The sequence below is a fragment of the Alexandromys fortis genome, unplaced genomic scaffold (genome assembly GCF_014885135.2).
Source record: "Alexandromys fortis isolate MF-2015 unplaced genomic scaffold, M_Fortis_MF-2015_v1.1 scaffold_44, whole genome shotgun sequence".
NCBI lineage: Eukaryota > Metazoa > Chordata > Mammalia > Rodentia > Cricetidae > Alexandromys > Alexandromys fortis.
The window spans coordinates 9,165,347-9,190,324 of NW_026067921.1; the positions used below are offsets into that span (position 1 = coordinate 9,165,347).

General features: G+C 42.1%; 1 protein-coding gene across 9 annotated transcripts in view; it reads right to left on the reverse strand.

Moving 5' to 3' along the window:
- Positions 1-24,978, reverse strand: part of Nrf1 (nuclear respiratory factor 1) — a 105,286-nt gene that overhangs the window by 35,126 nt on the left and 45,182 nt on the right. For all 9 annotated transcript variants that reach the window (XM_050141503.1, XM_050141501.1, XM_050141500.1 and 6 more), the window contains 3 exons: positions 18,058-18,172; positions 14,180-14,306; positions 8,799-8,939 (listed from right to left, as the gene is read on the reverse strand). In XM_050141503.1, coding sequence (XP_049997460.1) covers positions 8,799-8,939; positions 14,180-14,306; positions 18,058-18,172 — 383 coding nt within the window. The remainder of the gene's footprint in view (positions 1-8,798; positions 8,940-14,179; positions 14,307-18,057; positions 18,173-24,978) is intronic.

The following is a 24,978-nucleotide window of genomic DNA, read 5'->3' on the forward strand; positions in this document are numbered from 1 at the left end:
TGGTGACCTATGTCTAATCCCAGAACTTGTGACAGGAAGGCATGAAATCAGTTCAAGGTCATCCTTAGCTACATAGTAAATTCAAGGACGGCCTAGGTTACATGACATCCAGCCACAAAAGAGCCAAACACACATACATCATAGGTGGTTTTAAAATAAGATTTTATAAAATGCTAAATAGTCTATTTGAAGGGCTGGGGACATGTCACTAAATGGTAGAACACTTCATTCGCATACTCAAGACATGAGTTTTGATTTAGCATTTGGATATATAACAAAAGCCTAAACTAGCTATAATGAATTAATAGCTCTTACTATGTCAGAAATCTGTCATTTGTAAACTCGATTACTTATCTACTGTTCAGCAAATGTAGTATCCTCAACACATTCCAAAATGCCATTCACCGCTCATTCCCTGTATCTTTAAACTCCAGAGATTTTGAGGATCCTCATTGGTATTTAGGCTCAATTGTAAGGTAAGAACTCTGAAGTTAGGATGCCTCCCAAATCCATCTCTACTGTACTGGTCTGACAATATAAAGTCAGGGTTCCATATCTGTGAGTTAGGTATCTAAAGATTCAATCAATTATGAAACAATTACTCGGGGTTAAAAAAAAAAGTCACCTATACTGAATATGCACCACCTGGTCTTTTCTGTCATTATTTCCTAGATAATACAGTGCTCTGAGAGAATGATCTGTACCTTGTAAAGTTTTGTTACTTGTATTTTAATAAAACACGGATTGGCCAGTAGCCAGGCAGGAAGTAGAGGCAGGCAACGAGAACAGGAGACTCCTGGGAAGAGGAGAGGGTGTGTCTGCGACAGAGGAAGCAAGATGAGAATGCCTCATTGATAAAGGTACCAAGGCATGTGGCTAACACAGACAAGACTTATGGGCTAATAAAAGTTATAAGAGTTAATAAGAAGTCTGAGCTAACAGGCCAACCAGTTTATAATTAATGTAGGCCTCTGTGTGTTTTCTTTGGGACTGAATGGCTGCAGGACCAGGCGGGACAGAAACCACGGTCAACAATACAGTCTTAACAATTACTTATATGGCATTTATATTCTATTAGATGATATTATAGATAATGTAGAGATGACTTAAAGTATATGGAAAGATTCAGATAGATTTCATACAAACACTATGTACCATTTTCTGTAAGGGTATGTATAATGAGTCCTCTATGGACACTGAGGATAACTGTGTAACTACGAAGAAAAGGAAGATTTCTATAGTCGTCAAGAAAATCGTGATGTGGTAGAGAAGGTAAACTGGAGACTGGAGTTTTTTTTTTTTTTTTTAAGGGTTTCTCTGTATAGTCCTAGTTGTCCTGAAACTAGCTCTTGTAGACCAGGCTGGCCTCAACTCACAGAGATTCACCTGCCTCTGCCTCCCAAGTGCTGGGATTAAAAGCATGTGCCACCACCCAGTTCAACTGGAGACTTTTGTCTTCTGTGTGTGTATGATTCATGCTATGGCATTTGTGTGGAGGACAAAGTATAACCTTGGATGAAGGTCCCCACTTTCTACTACTTGAAAAAAGGTCTCTCTCATTCTTGCTCACCACTGTGCTCACCAGCCAAGTTGGCCTGTGAGCTCCTGGGATTCTCCAGTCTCTGCCTCCAATCTTTCTGTAAGAGGTGGGATTGCAGACATGTATTACGCATGCCTGACTTTATGTCAGTCTGGGTATTTGATCAGGTCCCCACACTTGTGAGACAAGCCTTTTATCCAGAGACACACCTTCCCAACCAGATGTTGTTATTTTAATTTGAAATGAGGAATTCAAAGTTGACAGACCAGTTTATAACAAAATGTGTATTTCAAGGGCATTAGAGAACTAAAGCCCAATGATTTTCTTGCTCACTATCTGGATTATCTGCACTACCAACTCTGATCAGAGATGATAAAGTGGCTAATCCTAAAGAGAAATATAGCTGCCAACACAAACACTGGCATCTTTGGAACACTAGGTTTTCTCTATCTCATTCTCTCCTCACTCAAAACAGAGGAAGCATGGGAAGAGCCAGTGTGAAAGTGTTGACTCAGAATGAGTGAAGTCATGGCTGGGCAAATAGAGACACTCATTCAAAGACTTGGTCAGAAAGTCAAACTTCTGCTTCCCATTCTCACTGCCCAGGAAACTCTTAAGTGCTGCCTTCAAATGCCACCTTTCTTCCTCTCAGATTGGTCAGTCTCTGCTGGCTTGTGGTAGTTGTATTCTTTTTGTAAACCACACACTAAAATAACAGGCCAGCTTAACCTGCCAATTCAGTGCCCCGCCTGGAAGCCTTGACTGAAGAATAGCTTTCCCTGTAGACCAAATTCTACAAATTCTTTGGACGAGAAAGTGTTGTCTCGTCCAAAACTTAGGATGTGCTTTTTCACTTAACATTTTGCTGTATGAATCTTCTTTGTATGAACAGCTCATTTCTTTTCTCTAACAGTTGCTAATATCTGTTTCTCATGTTATTGAACCACTCTTCTATTGATAGGCATTTAAGTTATCTAGGGAGTTTTGTGCCACCACTGCCTCCTGCTCCTTCCCTGACCCTCCCATCCAATTCTTCTTCCTCCTCAAACTTGGAGATCTTTCAGCCTCTGCCTCTAGAGTAACGGGTTAAAGGCATGCACCACTAAGTCTATTGTGTATGTGTGTTCTTAAGAAGAAACTCTGGAAAGTGAAACTGCACCCAACACTGACAGACACCATCTGTCCTGCTCCCACCCACCGTCATAGCACCCACTCGTTCACACGTGCTTGTTATTTTATTTGATATGTCCAAGTGTTTTCCCTGCAAGTATGACTGTGTACCACATGCATGCCTGATGCCCATATTGGTCAGAAAAGATACTGTATCCCCAGAACAGGAGTTACAGAAGGTTGTGGGCTGTCATGTAGGTGCCGGGAATTCATCCCAGGTCCCCTGCAAGATCAACAAATGCTCTTAACAATTGAGTCATCTCTTTTGTCAAACTTTCCCATACTTTTCATTAGCTATTTATAATAATTAGCATATTTTCCAAATTTTTTCTTATTAATCTGAAGCGTTAATCTGTTCTGCATATTAATTCTTTTACCATATAAGCTGCAAGTATTTCCTTGGTCTTACAGTATCCTAAATGTATAATTTACACGGTCATTATCCCTTTCCTTATTAATATTCTTGATATACCTTATGCTTCTCTGCTTAACGTCTAAAAAGTTATTGTTGATTTTTTTGATTTTTTTTATTGGTCTGCCATGCATGCCATGGCATGAGGACAACTTTTAAGAGTCAGTTTCACTTTCTACCATGTGGGTCTCCAGTATTGAATTTTGGTTCTTAGGCTTAGAGACAAGTGCCCCCCCCCCCCCCCCCCCCCCCCGCCCTTTTCTGCTTTTTTGAGACAGGGTTTCTCTGTATAACAGCTCTGGTATCCTGAAACTTACTCTGTAGACCAGGCTGGTCTTGAACTCACAGGAACTCACACTCACAGAGATCCACCTGCCTCTGCCTTCCAAGTGCTGGGATTAAAGGTGTGACCACCACTGCCAGGCTTGAGGCAAGTCCCTTTAACTGCTGAACTAACTTGCTGGCCTACACCATATATTTTTGTTATCTCTTTTTTTTTGCCCTTCGAGACAGGGTTTCCCCGTGTTAACAGTCCTAGTTGGATTAGCTCTTATAGACCAGGCTGTACTCGAACTCACAGGGATTCACCTGCCTCTGCCTCCGGAGTGCTGGGATTAAAGGCGTGTACCACCACTGCCTGGCATTATCTTCTAATTCTAATCTGCCTATCATACAGACACACACACACACACACACACACACACACACACACGCACGCACGCACGCACGCACGCACGCACGCACGCACGCACATTCTGGCTATTTGAATTTAGGACCTCATACTTGTGTGACAAGCCCTTATACAATCTCTCTAGCCAGGTGAAGGCCACAAAGGAAGATGTTTCCCTCCTCCCTTCCTTCCTTCTTCCTTCCTTCCAGTGGCACTGAAGCATGAGCTAGGGTATGGTGCATGTTAGGCATATATCTATCATCAAGCTATATCCCCTCTACCTAATTATTTTACAAAGCATGGCATATTACACATTCATACTCTGAAAACTTCAGACAGCAGGAAAACCTCACTGAGTGTGGCAGCATATGTCTGTAAACCAAGTATTTGGGAGTCAGAGACAGGAGAACCAGGAGTTCAAAGTCAACCTGCCTGAGTTATATGACACCCTACCCACAAAAAAGGAAGTCTGCTTTTAATGGAGAGGCAGTTTGGAACTACTGTTTATAACAGTGGATAATACAAAATCTGAGGGTTTAAAACTACAGCTAGCCGGGTGGCGGTGTGCACTTTTAATCCCAGCACTTGGGAGGTTGAGGCAGGCTATGTGAGTGTGAGTTTGAGGCCAGCCTGGTCTACAGAGTGAGTTCCAGGACAGGCTCCAAAGCTACAGGGAAACCCTGTTTAGGAAAGATAAATANAAGGAAAGATAAATAAATAAATAAATAAATAAATAAATAAATAAATAAATAAATCCACAAAGATTCACTTAGCTGGCCTGGAGTGTGAAGCCATCCTTGAAGACCACCAAACTAGAACACAGCCTAGTCCAGCTGCCCCTTCCTCTCCTTTAAATCCTTTACAACACGAAATCCACTGCGCTGACATGCACAATTCAAGGACATTTGAGCACTCACCATGTGTGATCTCATCACTATTTCCAGAATTACTTTCATCATCATCACAATAGAAACTATGTTAAAACTTCAACTGCATTTGGATTTCCCCGGTCCCTGGTAACCTTTACTTTTTATCTCCATGGCTTTACCTATTGGAGAACACTCACTTTTGTGAGATCTTCTGCTTATTTCCCTTACTTTATGTAACATAATGTTTTCTGCTCTTTGTGTAGGAAAGACCCGACCTACGTTTCATGGAAACAAACAAACAAACAAACAAACAAAAAACCTTCAAAAAACCCAGACTGACAATAGACTGACAGTTCTCTAAGGAAAATGAGCAGAGTTTGTGAGCGTCTTCCTAATGAAGCAGCTGCAGAGTGGACTATTTCGAAGGCTTTCCTGAAACTCGTGAATTACTGCCCGGTTGCATCACCACTCCCAGGGACTACTTACTAATGCAAGGAAGATGGCCCAGTGAGGATAGAGGAAGACAGCAAGTTCAAGGGGCAGGAGAGCCAAGGGAAAGAGGAGGAGAATGAACCAGTGATACTGCAGGCTTTCCAGGGATGAGGAGTTTTCTATAATTCCACCTATAATACACTCTTTACCTCTATCTTTTCAAACAGCTCTCTCAAAAATGTCTAAACTCTACAGACTAAGAGCCCTTTCGTACTCACCTGGGGCACAGGGAACTGTCTCTTTCTCTCCTCTCCCCTAGCGCACTACAGAGCTCTGGTTAGCTTGGAACTCACTGTGTAGACCAGGCTATCCTCAAATTAAGAGATCCACTTCCCTTCTCCCAAGTGCTGGGGTCAAAGGCTGTGTCATTCCCTTCCCCCCAACCACCAAGAAGACTGTTTTAAGTGATAAAAACCCTTCAGGAAACAATGTAATTCTCAGGCTCCGAATGCAGCTGAGAACTAGCAGCATTGGCTAGCATCAGCTGGAGCTAGGCCCCAGGCCTCGTTCCAACCACAGCAGGCATCTGACAAGATGCAGGGCAATGTCTGAGCATAGATGAAGCCCACTCTCTGGACCCTGGTCTGACTGACACACCTACAACAATTTATTAACACAACACTCCAAGTTCCTGAAAAACAAGGCATACGCAGCAACACACAACTAGACTCTCTGTTACCTGGCAGATGGAGGCAGAACTGTTTGAACTCAAAAAGTTCAAGACATTCTGGTTATGGTGGCACATACCTTTAATTCCAACACTTGGGAGGCAGAGGCAGGCCCAGAGCTATATAATGAGGCCATATCTCAAAACAAAACACAAACCAATTTAAGGAAGTCATAAATTACCCACAGAGTCTGAAATCCAGGCCATACTTGTATTTTTATTTTTTGGCTATAGTCATATATGAATTCTGCTTTCTTGCCTATAGTTCTCTCTCTCTCTCTCTCTCTCTCTCTCTCTCTCTCTCTCTCTCTCTCTCTCTCTCACACACACACACACACACACACAAAATAAATGAATAATTTAATAGTGTGCCTTCCAACACTTGGTAGCTCTAAAGAAATCCAAGCTGGTAAAAAGAATTCTTGCCATTTTTTGTTCCAATATAAAGAAGAAAAGTGTTCTTTGGTTAAAACAGAGCAGAAACATTATCAAACTTGCACCCTAAAAAAAAATTCAAGCTTATGATGAAAACAAAAAAAATTGATTTGTGATTATAAAAACAATCCATAAGGGAAAAAAATCACAAAATAATTGGTGTTTATCTATCTACAAAGATAATGAAAATCATTCATGATGTCATCATGCAATAGTAAATAATCACTATAGTTTGAGGTACATTCTTATAAACTTTAGTGCACACACCTGGGCATGTTTTGTATATATGTTTTAGAAAATAAGGTCAACCAACTCTAACTTTGTGTTCTCTGAATTAAAAAAACAAAAGTCTACCCTTTGAAAAGAAGTGAAAAAAACAATAACCTAACCTCTTATAATTAAGTACATGAGAAATGCAGTTTTACAAGTTGCTTGTTATACATCCCAGGTACTACTCTACTCCAAATACAGAGCACTCTTTTTCGTACCTACTAGGTCACTGACCAGTATAGAACCGTCATCTTTGCGTCATGGCATGCCTCCTCCCGTGTAAGCAGTTGGCATTCCTATTATAATTTAACCCACTAGTTAAGTTATATATTCTCAAACTTTCCTAATGTAAACAATGCTGCCACAAACAGTAAACAATCACCCCAGCTTTACTAGAGAGCAAACCATATACCTTTTAAAGATTATTTATATTTTTATTTTCAATTACATGCACGAGCTGTCAGGTCTGCTGGAACTGCAGTTATAGGCAGTTGCAAGCTACCCAACACAGGAGCTGAGAAGCAAATTCAGATTAAATGCTGAGCCATCTGTCCAATCCTGGACACGCACACTTTAAACTTCATTCTGCACTACTCTGTTCCTGCCAGCTTACATTCTCAGGGGCAGTACGTAGAAGTACTTTTCCCAAACATGGCTCTTGTCTATCTATTCAGGCTTGGTTTGAAATTAAACACTCTTTCATTACTACTATTAAAAGGGAAAGGCTTTTAGATCATTTAAAATTGAGAGATATTTGGCTCAGCTTAAGATGAATGTATATGAGGAAAGGAAAGCAATAAAAGGTAGAGGAAGAAAATGCCAGTTTCTGAATACTTAAGAGATTTCCATCCAATTAGGATTGGTCTTTTATCACCCTACTTATTCCTCCTCACTGTAATTACTGTTTATTCACTGTAGGGGCAGAAGACAACTCTGGAGGTCAGTTCTCTCTGTCCACCATGTGGACTCCCCAGCTCCTTTAGACTGTCGAGGCCCCCAGCTATCTGTTATGTTCGTTTCCTGTCGTCGTCTGTAGCGAGAGGGACAGCAGGAGTGCACGGAGTGAACACGCAGGCTTACGACAAAGCACCATCTTTCCTTGGCTCTGTCACTGTGCCATGATCTATCTACCGAGTGTGTGGCACGGAATGGAGCACACTGAGGTTCCAATGTTTTCCTTTCAAGCAGTAGCTGTTTGCTCTAACTTCTGTGATATTAAATGTTCTTTATGAAAATCAGCACTTAGGCATGTTCATTACCATCAAAACCTTGGACTATTTCAACTAACACATCAAACACGGCAGTAAGGGAGAAAAACCCACGCAGAAAGGGTTCTACACTAGTATCCTACACCAGAGAAAAGCTGGTTTTACATGTATTTCATGGCTGAGAGAGCAGATTCTTAAAGGTAACCATGCACAATGGAACCAGCAAAAGAATGTAACACCAACTATGAAAACCTAGGAATATGCCTTTCTTTCTAAGCCATTACTGAAATACTCTTCATGTCCACAGAAAGGTCACAGTTCAGGTTTAATATTATTTTCTTTAGACAGGGTCTCAGCTTTCTATTTATAAAATGCAATGTTACCCAAGTTCAGACCTATTCACGGAACCAGCTGACCACGACATTACTGAACTCAGTTTTGTTCCAATAGTCTTAAGTCATTTCCTAAACAGGTACTATTGTTCAGATGGCCTGAGATTTTAGGTGCTGGACATCTGAACTGAACAGCAGTAAAAAATTAAAGTTATTGCTCTAAAATTGTACATGGAGAAACAGACCAAAACCAAAAGTTAGTGAAAAAGTCAAGTGTGGTGGCACATGCCATTAGTCCCAGCACTTGAGACAGCTGCTTTGAATTTGAGGTCAGCAAGGTCTCCATAGCAAGTTCCAGTAGTCAGGGCTACATAGAGGGACCCTGCCTCAAAAGCCTGTTTGGAGGGTGAAGGTGCAGCCCAGCCTCTTACACTCATCTCCCTTGACACCTGAACTGTCTAAGAGTTTCCAGGTCAAACCATTCCCAAGCAGAAAGCTTCCTTCCCTAGCACAGAGACCCCAGAGAGGGTGGTCAGCAGAGAGGAGAGGGCATGTATGTGCTCGGTCAGGAGGCGCCCCCTGGGACTCTGTCTTCTCCAAGGCTGCCACACATTCTAATGTGTATGTCTGTGTGTGACCACACTACCCAAGACAAAGCTAGAAAAGTGAAAAGAGGCCCGCCCACGACTGCATCTCTTGTCTTTGCATCTCCTCCTCACTTCCCGCCCTGTACCTGGGTCATTTTGTCCACAGAGACAGGAATCCCGTCTATGGTGAGAGGTGGCAGCTCTGAATTAACCTCCTGTGGCGCAGGGGCGTGTTCTGCCAGAGCAGACTCCAAGTCTTCCAGGATCATGCTCTTGTACTTTCGCACCTGCAGGGAATTAGGAGCAGAAATAAACAAGATGCTCAACAGCCAGGGAGGGCTGGTGCTAAGCAACAAGAAGGTGGTTGGGCTGGTGTCCCTTAGCCACCGCAGAGCCCCAAGAACAAACACTCCTCCAAGTAGAAGGTGAAAATACCCATTGGCCCCAAAGACACTACTGAACAGAATCAAATAAAAAGATGATGAAATTTTAGGTTTACAACAATAGGAAAGAGCCAGTAGAAAAGTTCTGTAGAACTTAAAAGTCATGGTTTCTCAATCCACAGAGATCCATCACTTGTTCCAGGTACAATGTAAATAATATTCATTACTCTGCATTTCCCAGGCCAGTTGTACAGGTCACATCAAATATGACAGTTCACTGTCAAAATCATTTTCAAGATCTGAGAACTTACGCCTCTAAACTCTAATGTATTTGAAACTGCTTCTATTGTTTAAGAATGCCAGGTACCACATGGACAGGAGATCTAAGTGCTTAAGAGGCTGGACTGAAAAGAATCAGACAAAGCAAGAGATGGATAATACATTTCAGTGCCAAAAGTACCATTACTAGTAAGGCCTGAGGCTAGGGAGCCCCATTGGTCAACCTCTCCTCCCTTCAGGTACTCCCCGGAGACAGTGGTGAACTCCAAAGCCATGTGCCTCACTGCGTGTCAGTGCAGTTCTGAATCAGTGTTGTTCCCTGACTCTATTCTTCACCAGTGTAGTAAACGGTTATCTCAAGACAGCAGATCCTCCTGCAGAGACAGTGCAGAGTGCAGTGCACATCCTTCTATTATGAGCAAGAAAAGGAGGCATGCTGGCTAATGGTGGTGCACACCTTTAATCCCAGCATTTGGGAGGCAGAGGCAGGTGAGTTTGAGGCTAGCCTGGTCTACAGAGCAAGTTCCAGACAGCTAGGGCTACACAGAGAAACCGAGAAACCCTGCCTCAAAAAACAAAAACAAAACCAAAACACATACACACCAAAAAAATTATAACCCAACTAATTCAGTTTTATACTAAAACAAAAAAGTTTCAAATGCATCATCAGTATGTTTATTATGGCATATGCACTGGCAATATATAGGCTTCTAATCCAAAAGGGGATTGGGGCATGGAATAAAGTCTGACTCTTCCAAGTCTGGACTTTTTAAATTTAGTGTATCAAATTGAATTTATGCGTGCAGGCCCATAGGAGGAATGAAAATGGTATAAAAACACCTTTGATTGTGCTGGCAATACCTGGCATTTAAAGATGAGAAAATACTGAGTTATTATTACATTAGTCAGTATCAAATAGTTTCAGTCTTTTGGATGGGGGAGGTTGAGATAGGATTTCTCTGTGTAGCCCTGGCTATCCTCGAACTCCCTCTGTAGGCTGGCCTTGAACTCACAGGGATCCACTCGCCTCTGCCTCCCAAGTGCTGGGATTAAAGACGTGCACCATCACTGCCTGCTAATTTCAGCCAATTTTATGGATCAGGAAAAGCCATATTCTGGTATTTTGCTAAACTTAACAATGCTCATTTAAAAATGCCAATGGAGTACGTTTTAGAGTAATTTGCAACAAAACAATTCCAGGTGTACATAGCACTCCCATCTAAGCTTGCTTGGTAAAGTAGATTTCTGAGAATCATAAAGCCAGTGTTTCAATTCCATCTGATTGCTCAATTCTGAGATGTATCCCTACCTCCTACTCACAAACCTCATCTTCCAGTCCTCTAAAATCTCAGTGCATCTAAAACTGCTGGCCAGCCTCCTCACTAGTTTTTGCTTCTAGCAAGTTCTTTTCTACTTCTTATCCAAATATTGCCTATTTTTCAAAGTCCAACTCAATTTCCACATATGTTCTGAAAGACCTTCTCAAGTGTTCCTGTCTTTACCTTCCTGCTTTAAATTTCTGGTCTCAAATTATTATGTGTCATTTATAGTATTGTTCCCAGAATACAGTGTGCACAATGACTACATGATCTGCTGAGCAGTCGTTTTTAACACGTATCATGAAATATTTCATGTATTCAGATACACAGGAAGGTACATTACCACATATTCTCATGAATACCAGGGATGGAAGGTTAGGTTTAGGGTGTTTATACAAATCATTACAATTTTGTACGGATTTACTGTTGAAAATTTAGAAACTGGCCTTTAGTCGGGTTGCAAATAAATAACCTTGAAGAATACACTGTGATTCTTCTGTATTTCTGAAGCACTCTGGACAGGAGTAGTCTTTGGAAAGCTCTATAAAGATCTTTTTAAACTGTACACAGAAGCCACTGAGACTGCAAGTATCTGGGGTGTGTGACTGAGAGCTGCAAGAGCAAGGAGCAGGCCTCACACTGGACTCTGGATGACCAGGAGCCTGCTCCAGCTCCCCCACCAACTCTGGACTCCTAGGTTCGTTTGTTTTACAACAAGATTTTGTACTTATTTTCTCCTGCCTCTCTATATGCACGTGCTGTGGCACTGTGTGTGAAGGTCAGAGGACAGCATGTAGAAACGGATTTCCCCCCTCCACCATGTGGATTCCAGGTACTGAACTCAAGTCATTGGGCTTGTCAGCAAGAGCCTTTATCCATGGAGCTGTATCAGTAGCACAGATATCTGGTGTCAAGACTTGAAAATTAAAGCACTTATATGTGAGTGTGGGTCCACACACAGGTCAGGACTCAGCAGTCTCAGTCTCTTATCTCTCTGCAGGAGCAGGGGATCACAGACGCAGGCTACCACACCCAGCTTGAATTCTGAGGATTCAAATAAGGCTTGCATGCTAAAGTGATTCACCAAAGGAGCAATCTCCCCAGCTATACTTTTAAAACATTTTTCTACATTTTATAAGTGAAACCACTTTCTAAAACCTATATAACCAAATGAAGGACATAGTCCACTTACCTATCAGGAAGAGGAAGGAAATAAAGGTAGGCAGCTGGTGATCATTCCAGAGCTACCTCAGCCCTTTCTGATTGAGTAGCTTGTCCTCAGTGGGCTCAGCTAAATACTCCAGGCGCCTGGCTCTGACTAAAGAGTTCTACCTTCAGAAGCCCGGGAGTTCTTGAGAAGTTTTTATTATGTTATTCAAGAAAATATTTTAGGCTATTTCTAAAAAGCTCAAGAAAGTCCATGGTCCACACAGTCCCAGCAATTCAGCTGCATCACCGCCTAGGCCCAGCGCTCTCACACCACTCCCCTTTAGGAGTTTATGTTGGCAGACAGATTCACGTCTGTTCCCAGGGAAGAAGGAACTCTTGTCCTCATTGTACATACAGGACATCGAGGGAAAATGCAAGTGGAAAATATTTCCTTTCTTCCTTGCTTAAATTAGGGGGTGTGGAAAGATGGCTCAGTGGTTAAGAATGCTGGCTGTTCTTCTAGATGACCTGTGTTCAACCTCCAGCACCCACATCACATGGTGGCTTACAACTATCTGTAACTCTAGTGCCAGGGGACCTCATGCCTTCATTGGGCCTCCAAGAGCACACATGCACGAGGCATGCACCTACCAGCCACACACACACACACACACACACACACACACACACAACAAAAACAACAACAAAACGCAAGAGTAAAATTATGTAGACCAAGCTGGTCTTGAACCCACAAAGATCTATCTGCCTCTCCTGCTGGGAATAAAGGCATGTGTCACCATGCCCAACTAAACCAACTTTTTTGAAAAAAGCAAAAGATATTTTTAAAAGATATACCCAAATATGTGATTAATAATACGCTTCCAGTTTAACTCATAAAATCATTATCCTGGAATCATCTAGTGTTTTGTTTCAGATATGAATATTGTAGCCAAGAACAAATGACCTTGAATACCTGACCCTCTTGTGTTTCCACACTTCCTGGATGTGAGACTACTTGTACCATGGCAGGAGGTAAAGTGCTTAGGATGGAAACTAAGACCTCAGGCATATTAGGCAAGGGCTCTCCCAACTGGGCTACCTCCTCAGTCCTGTACTGGTTTCATAAGAAATCAAATATTGTCCTTTTGTTCACTGCTTCTGGTGGGGTACAATACCTTGAGTTAGCAATAAGAAACAGCAATGAACATTTTTTATAAAAATCATCATTCTATGTACACAAGGCATAAAACAGCTCTGGTCAAGTCAAGCATCAAACTAGGTTCAAGGTTCTACCATCTGCTCTTTTTTTTTTTTTTTTTTTTTTTTTTTTTTTTTGGTTTTTCAAGACAGGGTTTTCTCTGTGGTTTTGGAGCCTGTCCTGGAACTAGCTCTTTTTTTAAAGATTTGTTTATTTATTATGTATACAACGTTCTGCCTCCATGTATGCCCGCACACCAGAGGAGGGCGCCAGATCTCATTACAGATGGTTGTGAGCCACCATGTGGTTGCTGGGAATTGAACTCAGGACCTTTGGAAGAACAGCAAGTGCTCTTAACCACTGAGCCATTTCTCCAGCCCCCATCTGCTCTGTTCTTGATTGACAAATGAACACAAGCAATAAGGTATCTTTCCGACTATCACCAAGGTGCTGATCTTTTTGGTTTCAACCTGCACAAAGTTGTGGGAAACACTATTTTAAGGTGTGTTACTTTTATTTATATTTGTTTAACTCTGGGAAGCTGTGATACTTTGCCTGTCTTGAACAACTGATGGTCTGAATGGCCAATAATGAGGCAGGAGAAAGGATAGACGGGGCTAGCAGGCAGAAAGAATATATAGAAGAAGAAAACTAGAAAGGGATTCTGAGTAGTGGCCCGAGAAGGAGGAGGATATCAGGGGCCAGCTACCCAGCAATCCACAGAGTAAGAGTTACGGTATTAAGAAAACGGGAGGCCAGGCGATGGTGGCGCATGCCTTTAATCCCAGCACTCGGGGAGGCAGAGACAGGCGAATCTTTGTGAGTTCGAGGCCAGCCTGGTCTACAAGAGCTAGTTCCAGGACAGGCTCCAAAGCTACAGAGAGACCCTGTCTCGAAAAACCAACAAAGAAAGAAAAAAGCAAAGCAGGCAAGAAACAAGGCAAGCTAAGGCCAGGTGTTTATAAATAAGAATAAGATTCCGGGGGTGATTCATTTGGGCGCTGGATGGTGGGCTCCCAAATCAGTCCAAAGAGCATAATATCATATTACTACATAAAGTAGTTTAAAAACCAGTCGCCACCTTCCATCCCTAGAGAGGTGGGAGAAAATATTGAGCACTGAACTGGAAAGAGGAATAAAAAGAGAAAAATCTACACAAAGCAAAGGGCTTCTGGGAACACAGCTGAGATCTGACTTACCACGTTCTCCAGAGGTGCCGCTCCAAACACCTTAAAGACGGGGTTGGGTTTGGAGGGTGAGATACAGAGAACGATAGCTTGCTGTCCCACTCGAGTAGTATATTCATCTAACGTGGCTCTCAGCTTCCTGAAGAGAATACAAATAAAAGGTTACAGGATGATAGAAAATACCGTGATGGAACAGACTAAACTTGCTATGATTTGAGACAATTCTGATCGGATATGTTATGAAATTTGAGAAAGGAAAGGAGAGTGAAGTACGGATTCTGTCAGAGAAACTGCACATACTCTCTTAACCTACCACATACGGATGGATGTACTGGGCTTATGCCTCAAGACACAGACATGACAACTTTTAATGCAGTAAGTTACATCTTTTTTCCTTTTTTTTTTTTAAAGATTTATTATTTATTTATTATGTATACAACATTCTGCCTCCATGTATGCCCGCACGCCAGAAGAGGGCGCCAGATCTCATTACAGATGGTTGAGAGCCACCATGTGGTTGCTGGGAATTGAACTCAGGACCTCTAGAAGAGCAGGCAGTGCTCTTAACCACTGAGCCATCTCTCCAGCCCCTTTCTTTTTCTTTTTTTTTTTTTTTTTAAAGATTTATTTATTTATTATGTATCCAGTATTCTGTCTGACTGTATGCTTGCTGGCCAGAAGAGGGCATCAGATCTCATTAAAGATGGTTGTGAGCCACCATGTGGATGCTGGGAATTGAACTCAGAACCTCTGGAAGAGCAGTCAGTGCTCCTAACCTCTGAGCCATCGCTCCAGCCCCTTCTTTTCTTTTTTTAAAACAGGATTTCTCTATAGCTTTGGTGCCTGTCTTGGAACTCCCTCTGTAGAACAGGTTGGCCTCAAACTCACAGAGATCTGCCTGCCTCTGCTGGGATTAAAGGCCTGCACCACCACCATCTGGCTCATCTTTTTTTCTTGAGGCAAGGTCTCTACATAGCTCTGGTTGTCCTAGAACTCGATATGCAGACCAGGCTGGCCTCAAACTCAGAGATCTGCCTGCCTCTGCCTACCAAGTGCTCCAATCAAAGGTATAACCAATACACCCAGCTAAGCTTCAACATCAATTTATTTACAATTTTAAGTATGACTGTTGAGATGTCACTCCCTGACTTATTTTGTTATCTCTATAATTAATAAAGGTGGTCCAAATGACAATTTTTTACTGATACAGTCATTATCCATTTCACACTGATATATTTTATCCAAAGAAACTCCTGATCCTCTGCCTCCATCCTCCAGGTCAGGTTTGCAGGTGGGCACCACAATGCCTAGCCACAGCTTTATATTTTATTGTGACACAGACACACTGTCCTAGTTAGTTTTACTGTCAACGTGACACAGCCTAGAGTCACCTAGAAGGGAGTCTCATTGAGTTCAGACTGGCTTATGGGCAAGTCTGTTAACTGAGGACCCAGTTCTTATGGCAGCACTATTCCCTGGACAGGTGGTCCTGGACTGCGTTAGAAAGCACTTAAAGCCGGGCAGTGGTGGTGCACGCGTTTAATCCCAGCACTCGGGAGGCAGAGGCAGGAGGATCTTTATGAGTTTGAGGCCAGCCTGGTCTACAAGAGCTAGTTCCAGGATAGGCTCCAAGGCTACAGAGAAACCCTGTCTCGAACACCGCCCCCCCCCCCCCAGCAAAAAAAGAAAGCACTTAAAGTACAAGTGGTGTGGTGGTGCATGCTTTTAATCCCAGCACATGGGAAACCAAGGCAGGCATCCTCGTAAATTCAAGGCCAACCTGGTCTACATGGTGGCTTCCCACATAGCGAAGAATAATAAAAATAAAAACAAATACCAACAATACAAAACAAAGCCTATAAAGCCTGTAAGGGAGCAAGCTGGCAGTATTTCTGGTTTCTACTACAAGTTCCTGCTCTGACTTCCCTCACTGATGACCTATGACCCTCCACTGCTTGTCATCAGAGTACTTACCACAGCTACAGAAAAGAAACTAGAACACAAACCCACAGTGCTTTCCACAGGAGGATGAAATGAGAATCCCTGCAGTTCCCCACTATCTGTGGGGTCTGCTCCAAAGCAGATACCACTGGATACCTACCTGTAAATTGAGATAGAATCAAACCCTTTGCATATTGTGTTTTTATCCTGTACATACAGACCAATGATAAAGTTTAATTTATAAGCTAAGTACAGTAAAAGATGAGTAATAACTAATCATAGAAACAGCTGAAACAGAAGCTAAAGAGATGGCTCAGTGGTTAAGAGTACTTACTGCTTTTTCAGAGGACCCGAGTTTGAATCCTAGTACACCTGTTAGGTACCTCACAACTATATGTAACTTCAGCTTCAGGGAATTCAATGCCTCTGGTCTCCTAAAGCACACATAAACCGATGTAGGCACACAGACCCCTCTTCTGATCTCTGTGGGCACCAGCCACTTATACTGGGCAAACATACACACAGGCAAACACTCTTACACATAAAATAATTAAACTAAAATCTTAAAAATATTCAAATTATAACAATGTTTAATAAAATTATTTAAAACTTATTACTTATTTTAGAACCTTCCATTTAATATTTTTGGACTAGTTGACCATCTGAGATAACTACAGTCACAGAAACAATCCCTGATACAGTGAGAATTCAGGGTAGGAGCAATAAATGAACAGAATACCACACTTCTCCACTATCTTACAGGGATTATCCGGTGACTCAGGATCCTACATTTCACAATACCAAACAGAAACTCAGGCATCATTTCTTAAATGAATGATTGATAGTGACTGCCTCCAGTTCTTTCTCTACTTTCCCTTGAGGTAAGAACTTGGAATGTAGCCCAGGCTAGCTCAAAGATCATGACCTGCCTACCTCAGTCTCTTGAGTGCAAGGATTATAGGTGTGTGCTAACCATGCCTTGAATCCGTTGGCAATCCTCCAACCTCAGCCCTCATCCCCAGGGCTGGACCTGTAAGCATGAACCGTCACAGAGGCTGGCCAGCCTCCTGATGGGCTGGGCTTTCCTTTATTCTTCTAATCACTCCTCTCATACCTTCCCTGGCAGTTTTTAAAAAATAACTGCCTTGACAGAGGTTTGGTAGTGCAGGGATTTAATGCAAGGCAGAGGCAGGTGGATCTCTGCGTTCAAGGACAGCCTTGGTCTACAGAGTGAGTTTCAGGACAGCCAGAGCTACTTAGTGAGAGCCTGTCTCCAAAAACAAACAAACAATAAAATAACTACATTGGCTCTTAATACTCCCTCTGCCTGCAATGCTCTTCCTAGGACTTAAACATAGTCACTCTGTTAGTTCCTTCCAGCTCTGTGCAAAAGTTGCCTCATCCAAAGGATTTCCCAGAGCATTCTCAGAATAGAGAAACAACTATGTTCTTTGACTTCCTGATACACTTGCTCTTTTTTCCCCACAGCACTCTCTCTGATTTAATACAGTGTATGTTTGTTTTCTTTCTCCTTCATATAAATTCTTTAAGGGCCTTTGTTGCTCAGTGTTACTCTCCACCTGGCACGCAGCAGACACACAAACTTCCTCTGGATGGATTAATGTGACAATAGACATTTTCTTTCCGTCCTTATTTTGAGACAGGTCTCACTATGTAGTTCTGCTTGACCTGAAACTTACTATGCAGACCAGGCTGGCCTCGAACTCACAGAAATCCAACTGCCTCTATCTCCCTGGGATTAAAGGCGTATACTACCATAGCCAGCAAATGTTATACATCCATTATGTCTTATTTTCTAGATTTTCATCCACTTAATTTAATGGGAATGATTCTAAGTCTAACGAGGAACCTAGTAAAAAATGTTCTTGTCCTGCCATCCACACAGGAAGACTATGAGGAACAGCAAGATGAGGTAGCACAACCCTCACCGAAGCAAACGTGTCTGCTGTCTCTTCCGGATAGACGGATTAGACTCAAACACATGAGGACGTTTCCGTTTTTTCCCGGTTGCCACAGCAGCAGCAGCAGCCATTCCCACAGGACCTGAAATAATAAGTATGTGCTGAGATTAGGCAGGAGCCTGCAAGGGCACAAGACAGAAAACAACACACTCGGTGAAAATAGAATGTTTCTGTATTATCAATGTTCTTCAATATATTGTCTCACAAACCATTTAAATTTACAATAAGTCTTTTAAGAAGCAAAATGGTTTATACCTTCCTGCCACACACCATCTTGAATTCTATACAATGCTGTTGCTTTATTTTGCCAGCATGCCCACACTATTAGGACAGTGTTCTCAAAGGCACCAGGAAATACTGCAGCATTGAGAGAAAGGCCTATCTACACTGAAACTGCATCTCTAGCTCCCTCGACTGCTCCAAGACTCTGCCAAGTTATGGAACTGGGAGAACTGCGAGTGAACAGGCACACTCCCACCTATACAGGCCATCTGAAAGAATACTAACTAGGCTGGAAACTATGCCAGGGAACGAAGACAGCAGCCATAAGGTCCAGATGATCAAAGGATCCTGGCCAAGGAGACAACACTTCTTTACTCCAACAAGAGAATGTTAATAAAGGCTGGGCTAGCTGCCCTGCACCTGCTGCACAAAGGCCTTGGGGTGAGGGTGAGGGATAAACCAAGGGCAATTCTAAGAAACCACAATTGCAGTCTAGACACCTAGGAGTTTCAACATATCAAAGACAAAATTTCACCTTTATCCTTTCTTGTCCGCCCTACAAAAGATGAAAATTCAACTGCTAACAATTAAATTTGCATGTGTATTCTAAATGGGCGAACTACAGTAAGCCTTTCTGTAAATCTAGACAGGCTTCTGTCTGCAGGCTACTCAGTACTAGCATAGTCTTGATGAAATGGCACCCTCTAAACAACCCCAGAGCAAGCAAAAGCCAGATGACCGCTCGCTTTCTATTATAAACATATGGTAGGGAATTTTCTTTCTTTCTTTTTCCGGGTCTTACTATGTAACCCAGACTAGCCTGGAACCCCAAGTGACCCTCCTACCTCAGCTCCCAAAAGTGCTGGAATTGCAGGCATTCCATTACCATTGTACCCAGCTAACTATAAGGGGGAAATTGTGCCCACCCCCCATTTTATTGTAAAACCGTGGCAATATTTTAATAGAAGATCTGTCATTGAATAAAACTGTGTGCAAAACAGTATTATTAACTACACTCACAATGTATAGATTTCTAGAGTTTATCATCTTACATACTGAAATCATCCCTCCCTCTCATCCTTTCAGATTTTAGAGACAATTTCCAGTAGGACAGGTGACCTTAGAGTCCCCGACTGAGGATGACCTTGAACTCCTGCACTTACGGCCAGGTTCCTGCTACCTTCCCACTTAGTCTGCCTCCAGGCAAGCCTTCTCTCCCTCCTTCCACATTTCCTTTCCCCTCCCCGGATTCCTCCAGCTCTGGTGCAGGCTAGTCAAGCATTCTGGCTCTACTACTTGTGGCTTTAACACTAAGCTCCATCTCCAGCCCAGAAACGATCTCCTGAAGAGCAATTTCTCACACCTCCTTTCTCTCAGCCCTGGCAACCATTCTATTGTATTGTTTCTATGAATTTGCCTATTTCAATCCCTTACATAAGTGGAATTATACAGTATCTGTCCTTCTGTGAGTTGCCTATTACTGTTAGCTAGTACATCTTTAAGGTTGACCTATGTTGTCACATATGGCAAGATTTCCCATTGTGAAGGCTGAGGGTATGACTATATGTGTTTATCTCCTCGGGCCTTTCATCCACAGAAAGACATCTAGGTCGTCTTCCCATACTGGCCACTGTGTATAGCAATCAATATCTCTTTGGGATCCAGTTCATTGGCTTACTTACAACTGCCATATGAGCCAGAGGCCTACTTCTTCTATCTTTTAACCTCTTGGAGGAAACTCCAAATTTCTTCTATAGTGGCTTTATTTTATATTACCATGTGATGTACAAAGGACCCAACTGTTCCACAGTCTTGCCAATATATTATAGTTATCTCTTGTAACTTTGGTTAACAGCTACCCTCTTAGGCACATATCATCTCATTGTGTTTTCTATGACATTGAACACCTTTTCATGAGAAATTTCTCTTCAAATCCTTTGACCATTTTAAAATATTAGGTTGGTTTTCTCACTGTATTGCTATTTTATCATAAAAATTTTTAATGTATTAAGAAAGCTTAAAGAATTTTTAACATTTTACCATACATATCTATTCTCTATGTAAATCCATGTTTTTTTGCATTTCAAAGTAATTTGCAAATGTCAATATTAATACCCTTAAAGTCAGGCAGTGGTGACACATATCTTTAATCCCAGCATTTAGGAGGCAGAGGTAGGCAGATCTTTGTGAGTTCCAGGACAGCCAGGGCTACACAGAGAAACCCTATCTCAAAAAAAAAAATTACATCAAGCTAAACCAAATAAACAACAAGCAAAATTATACACACACACAAACCATTAAATACCTCAGCAGGTTTGTCATTAGCTAGATTCACCAACATCTGTTTGGAACTCTTTTTTTTAATTAATTAATTATTGTTTGTTTGTTTGTTTTGAAAAAGGACTTCTCTGTGTAGCCCTAGCTGTCCTGGAACTAGCTCTGTTGACCAGGCTGGCCTTGAACTCAGAGATCTGGCTGCCTCTGCTTCCTGAGTGCTGGAATTAAAGATGTGTGCCCCTACCATCTGCTCTTATTCTGAGGTGTGTGAGACTGAGCAGTGTGGGTGTGCACTCCACCTTTCTGGAAAGCACCTCTCACAGAACTTGAATCCTCAGTCAGCAAGCCTGAGGGGCTTTGATTTGGTCCATTACAAATGCAAATATAAATTCCAGAGAGTGTTTTTAGAAGTTGATAAACTAATCCACTTATTTAAATGTAAATACAAGGGCTAAGAGTAGGCAAAACAATTTAGAAGATACTAAACAGGTACTGATTCTATCACATATTACTATAAAGCTTGAGTTATTAAAAGTGAGGGACAGCTCCTGGATAGACAAGTGCACATAACTGAACTGCAAAGACTCTATGTCAGAAGACAAGGGTGAGAAGGGTAGGCTATCAAAGACAAGGAGAATTAAATTTTAACTATGTAATTCCAGGTCTGAGACAAATATCTACAAATGGTGAAACATCTGATAATAAATCCAACAGCAACTTTATCAATATAACCAAATCTCATAAAAATACTAATAAATGTCATTATGAAACTCATCAATTTGTACAATGGATATATATATGTTAATAATTAAAAAAAGAAAAAGCCCAGCGGGCAGTAGTAGTGCAGATCTTTAATCCCAGCATTTGGGAGGCAGAAACAGGCAGGTCGAGGCCAGTCTGGTCTAGGACAGCCAGAAGGCTCAGTGGGTAGGGTGGGTAGAGGTGCTCATCTCTGGAGCCCATGTAAAGGTAGAAGGAAAGCACCAGTTCCAGTTTGTTCTCTGAACTCCGTGTATGTCATGGCACTCACGTTTCACAAACTCCTGTACCTCTGGCCTACACACACATACACAGTATCTCTCTCTCTCTCTCTCTCTCTCTCTCTCTCTCTCTCTCTCTCTCTCTCTCTCTCTCTCTCTTTAAAGGAGAGCTACTGATTTGAGTCAACAAATAAAGTCACGTGAAGTATAAGCATGACTTGGGTTCTGATCCCTGGAGCCCATGTAGAAGCCCTACACATATGTAACAATGAACTTTTTGTGTGTTTATACAGTTTTGAGAAAGGATCTCATCATGTAGTCCTGGATGGCTTGGAACTCCCTATGTAGATCAAGCTGACCTGGAACTCAGAGATCTGCCTGCCTCTGCCTTTCACCATTCCTAGCTTTAAATAGTTTTTAAAAAAAATTTTATAGAAAATTAATGTTAAACATAAAATGCTAAACAGAAACAAAAGTTCAAAGTAGTATCATGAATATAAAATTTATTTTATCTTTTATGAATATAAAATTTAAAGCATGCAAAACAATGCCAACTATTATTTAATGATACATGCACGTATAGCAAAAGTGTAAAGAAAGTCAAGAGACTAAAGGTGAAATGCAGAATAGTTGTGACCTCGTCAGAAGGAAGGAGAACAAGGTTAAGAGGAGGTACACTAGCAGGACATGATTCTGCGCACCTCTAACCCCAATATTTAGAAGCTGAGGCAAGGTGACCATCCTGGGTTAGATGGCAAAACACTGTCTCAAACAAATGGGTTGGGAGAGCACCAGAAGTTTCAACTGCATCCATAATGCTTACTCCTAAATAAGCCATCCTGGCATGGTGGCGCACGCCTTTAATCCTAGTATCTGGGGGAGACAGAGAGGGGCAGCTCTCTGAGTTCCAGGACACCAGGGCTACAAAGAAACTGTCTGGAAAAAACAAAACCAAACAACATCAACAACAAAACAAAACAAAAAACCAATCTGATGACCCAGTAAGAGGGCTGAGTGGGTAAAGATGATTACTGCCAAGTTCAACAAACAGAATTCCATCTCTAGGACCCACATGGTAGAAGGAGATTTGATTCCAACAGTGATTACACATGCACTGTGGCATGCAAACACGCACCGACATAGTCTTTTAAAAGCCAGAAGTGAGCTGGGTGGTGGTGGTGCACGCCTTTAATCCCAGCACTTGGAAGGCAGAGATGGGCAGATCTCTGTGTGTTTGAGGCCAGCCTGGTCTACAGAGAGGACAGCTAGGACTGTCACACAGAGAAACCCTATCTCAAAAAGCCAAAAAGCCCGAAGTGAACACGTTAAAACTGTAGCAATGTCTGACAAAGGTGGGCATTGTTTGCTTTTACCATGATTCTTTCCTATATTCCAGTGTCGGGTTATTGTCCAAGATTTGAGATTTTATATTCTACAACAGACAATTCATCAAACTCTATTCTTTTTTTTTTTTTTTTTGAATTTTCGAGACAGGGTTTCTCAGTAGTTTTTGGTTCCTGTCCTGGAACTAGCTCTTGTAGACCAGGCTGACCTCGAACTCACAGAGATCCGCCTGCCTCTGCCTCCCAAGTGCTGGGATTAAACGCGTGCACCACCACTGCCCGGCTTTAAGTGCTTTCTAACGCAGTCCAGGACCACCTGTCCAGGGAATAGTACTGCCATAAGAACTGGGTCCTCAGTTAACAGACTTGCCCATAAGCCAGTCTGAACTCAATGAGACTCCCTTCTAGGTGACTCTAGGCTGTGTCTCAAACTCTATTCTTAAGGTAGCAATTATCTCTACAGATCATGTGACTCTGCTTCTATCCATATCCACTGCCTTAGAGAAAATAATTCAATTTTGATTAAAATGAAGTTCCCTGGGGGTGGGTGAGAGAGATGGCTCAGCAGTTAAGAGCACTTATTACTCTTCCAGAGGGTCTACCATTGTCTCCAGTACCCCATGGCGGCTCACAACCATCTCTAACTCTAGGTCCAGGGGCTCCAACAGCATCTTGTAACTTTTGTAGGCTCCAGGCACATATGGTACACTTACATACATGCGGCAAAACATGTATAAATCTAAAAAAACAAAATATGAAGTCCTCTGAAACTGATACTGGAAACTGTGCATGTATATGTCCAATCACAGTGTACACATGTGTGTTCCTCATATGTGGAAGAGTAGCAACTGGACTAGGCTACCTGGCCAGCAGGCCCCAGGGGCCTTTCTGTACTGGGATTATAAATGCAGGCCACCACACCAGCTTCTTAACTGGGTCCTAGAGGTCAAACTCAGCTCCTCATGCTTGTATGGTAAGCACTTTGCTGACGGAGCCACCTCCCTAGGCCCTTCTTAACTTTTTTTTTTTTCATTTCCTGAAAAGCAACATGATCAAGAGCTCTTGTTCTGGGTTGAAGAGAATCAGAAACAGTTTCTGACACGCAACATGACACAAATGGCCATTCAACTTTTCTGAGTTGCCTTTTAGATATGATGATACTACAGTCCAGCCCTCAGAAAGAATTCTCTAGTGTGCGACAAGTTAGGATCGATCATAAACCTGGGCAGTTAATAAGGCACTCTGTCACCTCTGCAAATTCTCCTTTGCTTACTGTGATTACAGGTGTGTGTGCCTCTACACCCAGCTGCTTGTGCAAACTCCACACTGCAGAAGCCCCGCATGGTTTGACTCATGCCAGCCCTCTTGATTAGTTTCTCTTCCTGCTCACAAAGAGTAGCCACAATGGCCTCCTTCCCATTTTTCATCTGAAAGTCCCTGCCTTTGAAACTTCCTCAGTCTGAAGTGCCCTCTTCTTGGCACTTCCCTACACCAATAACCTGCCACTAGTGGTCTGACAGTATCTTCAGAAGTAAGCTCTGGGGGGCTGGAGAGATGGCTCAGAGGTTAAGAGCATTGCCTGCTCTTCCAGAGGTCCTGAGTTCAATTCCCAGCAACCACATGGTAGCTCACAACCATCTATAATGGGGTCTGGTGCCCTCTTCTGGCCTGCAGACATACACACAGACAGAATATTGTATACATAATAAATAAATAAATATTTTAAAAAAAAAGAAGTAAGCTCTTAGTCAAAGAATCTATACCTTGTAGTCTATATAATCACAATTCCTTAGTAGCTACTCATTAGAAATTTGAAGGGCCTCTGTTTACACACTAGACAGATGATAAACTCTAGTCCTTTCCTGTTCTTTTGTTTTGTGTGTTGTTTGTTTTTAAAACAAGGTCTCATTGTGATTATCTAGGTTGGTCTTGAACACCTTAGCTCAAGTGTTCCTCCTGCCTCAACCTCCTGAGTAGTAAAGACTCCAGATACAGGCAATTATACCTAGTCACTTCTAATCTTTTCTTTAGTCATGCTGGAAGCTGAACGCAGGGTGTCACACAAG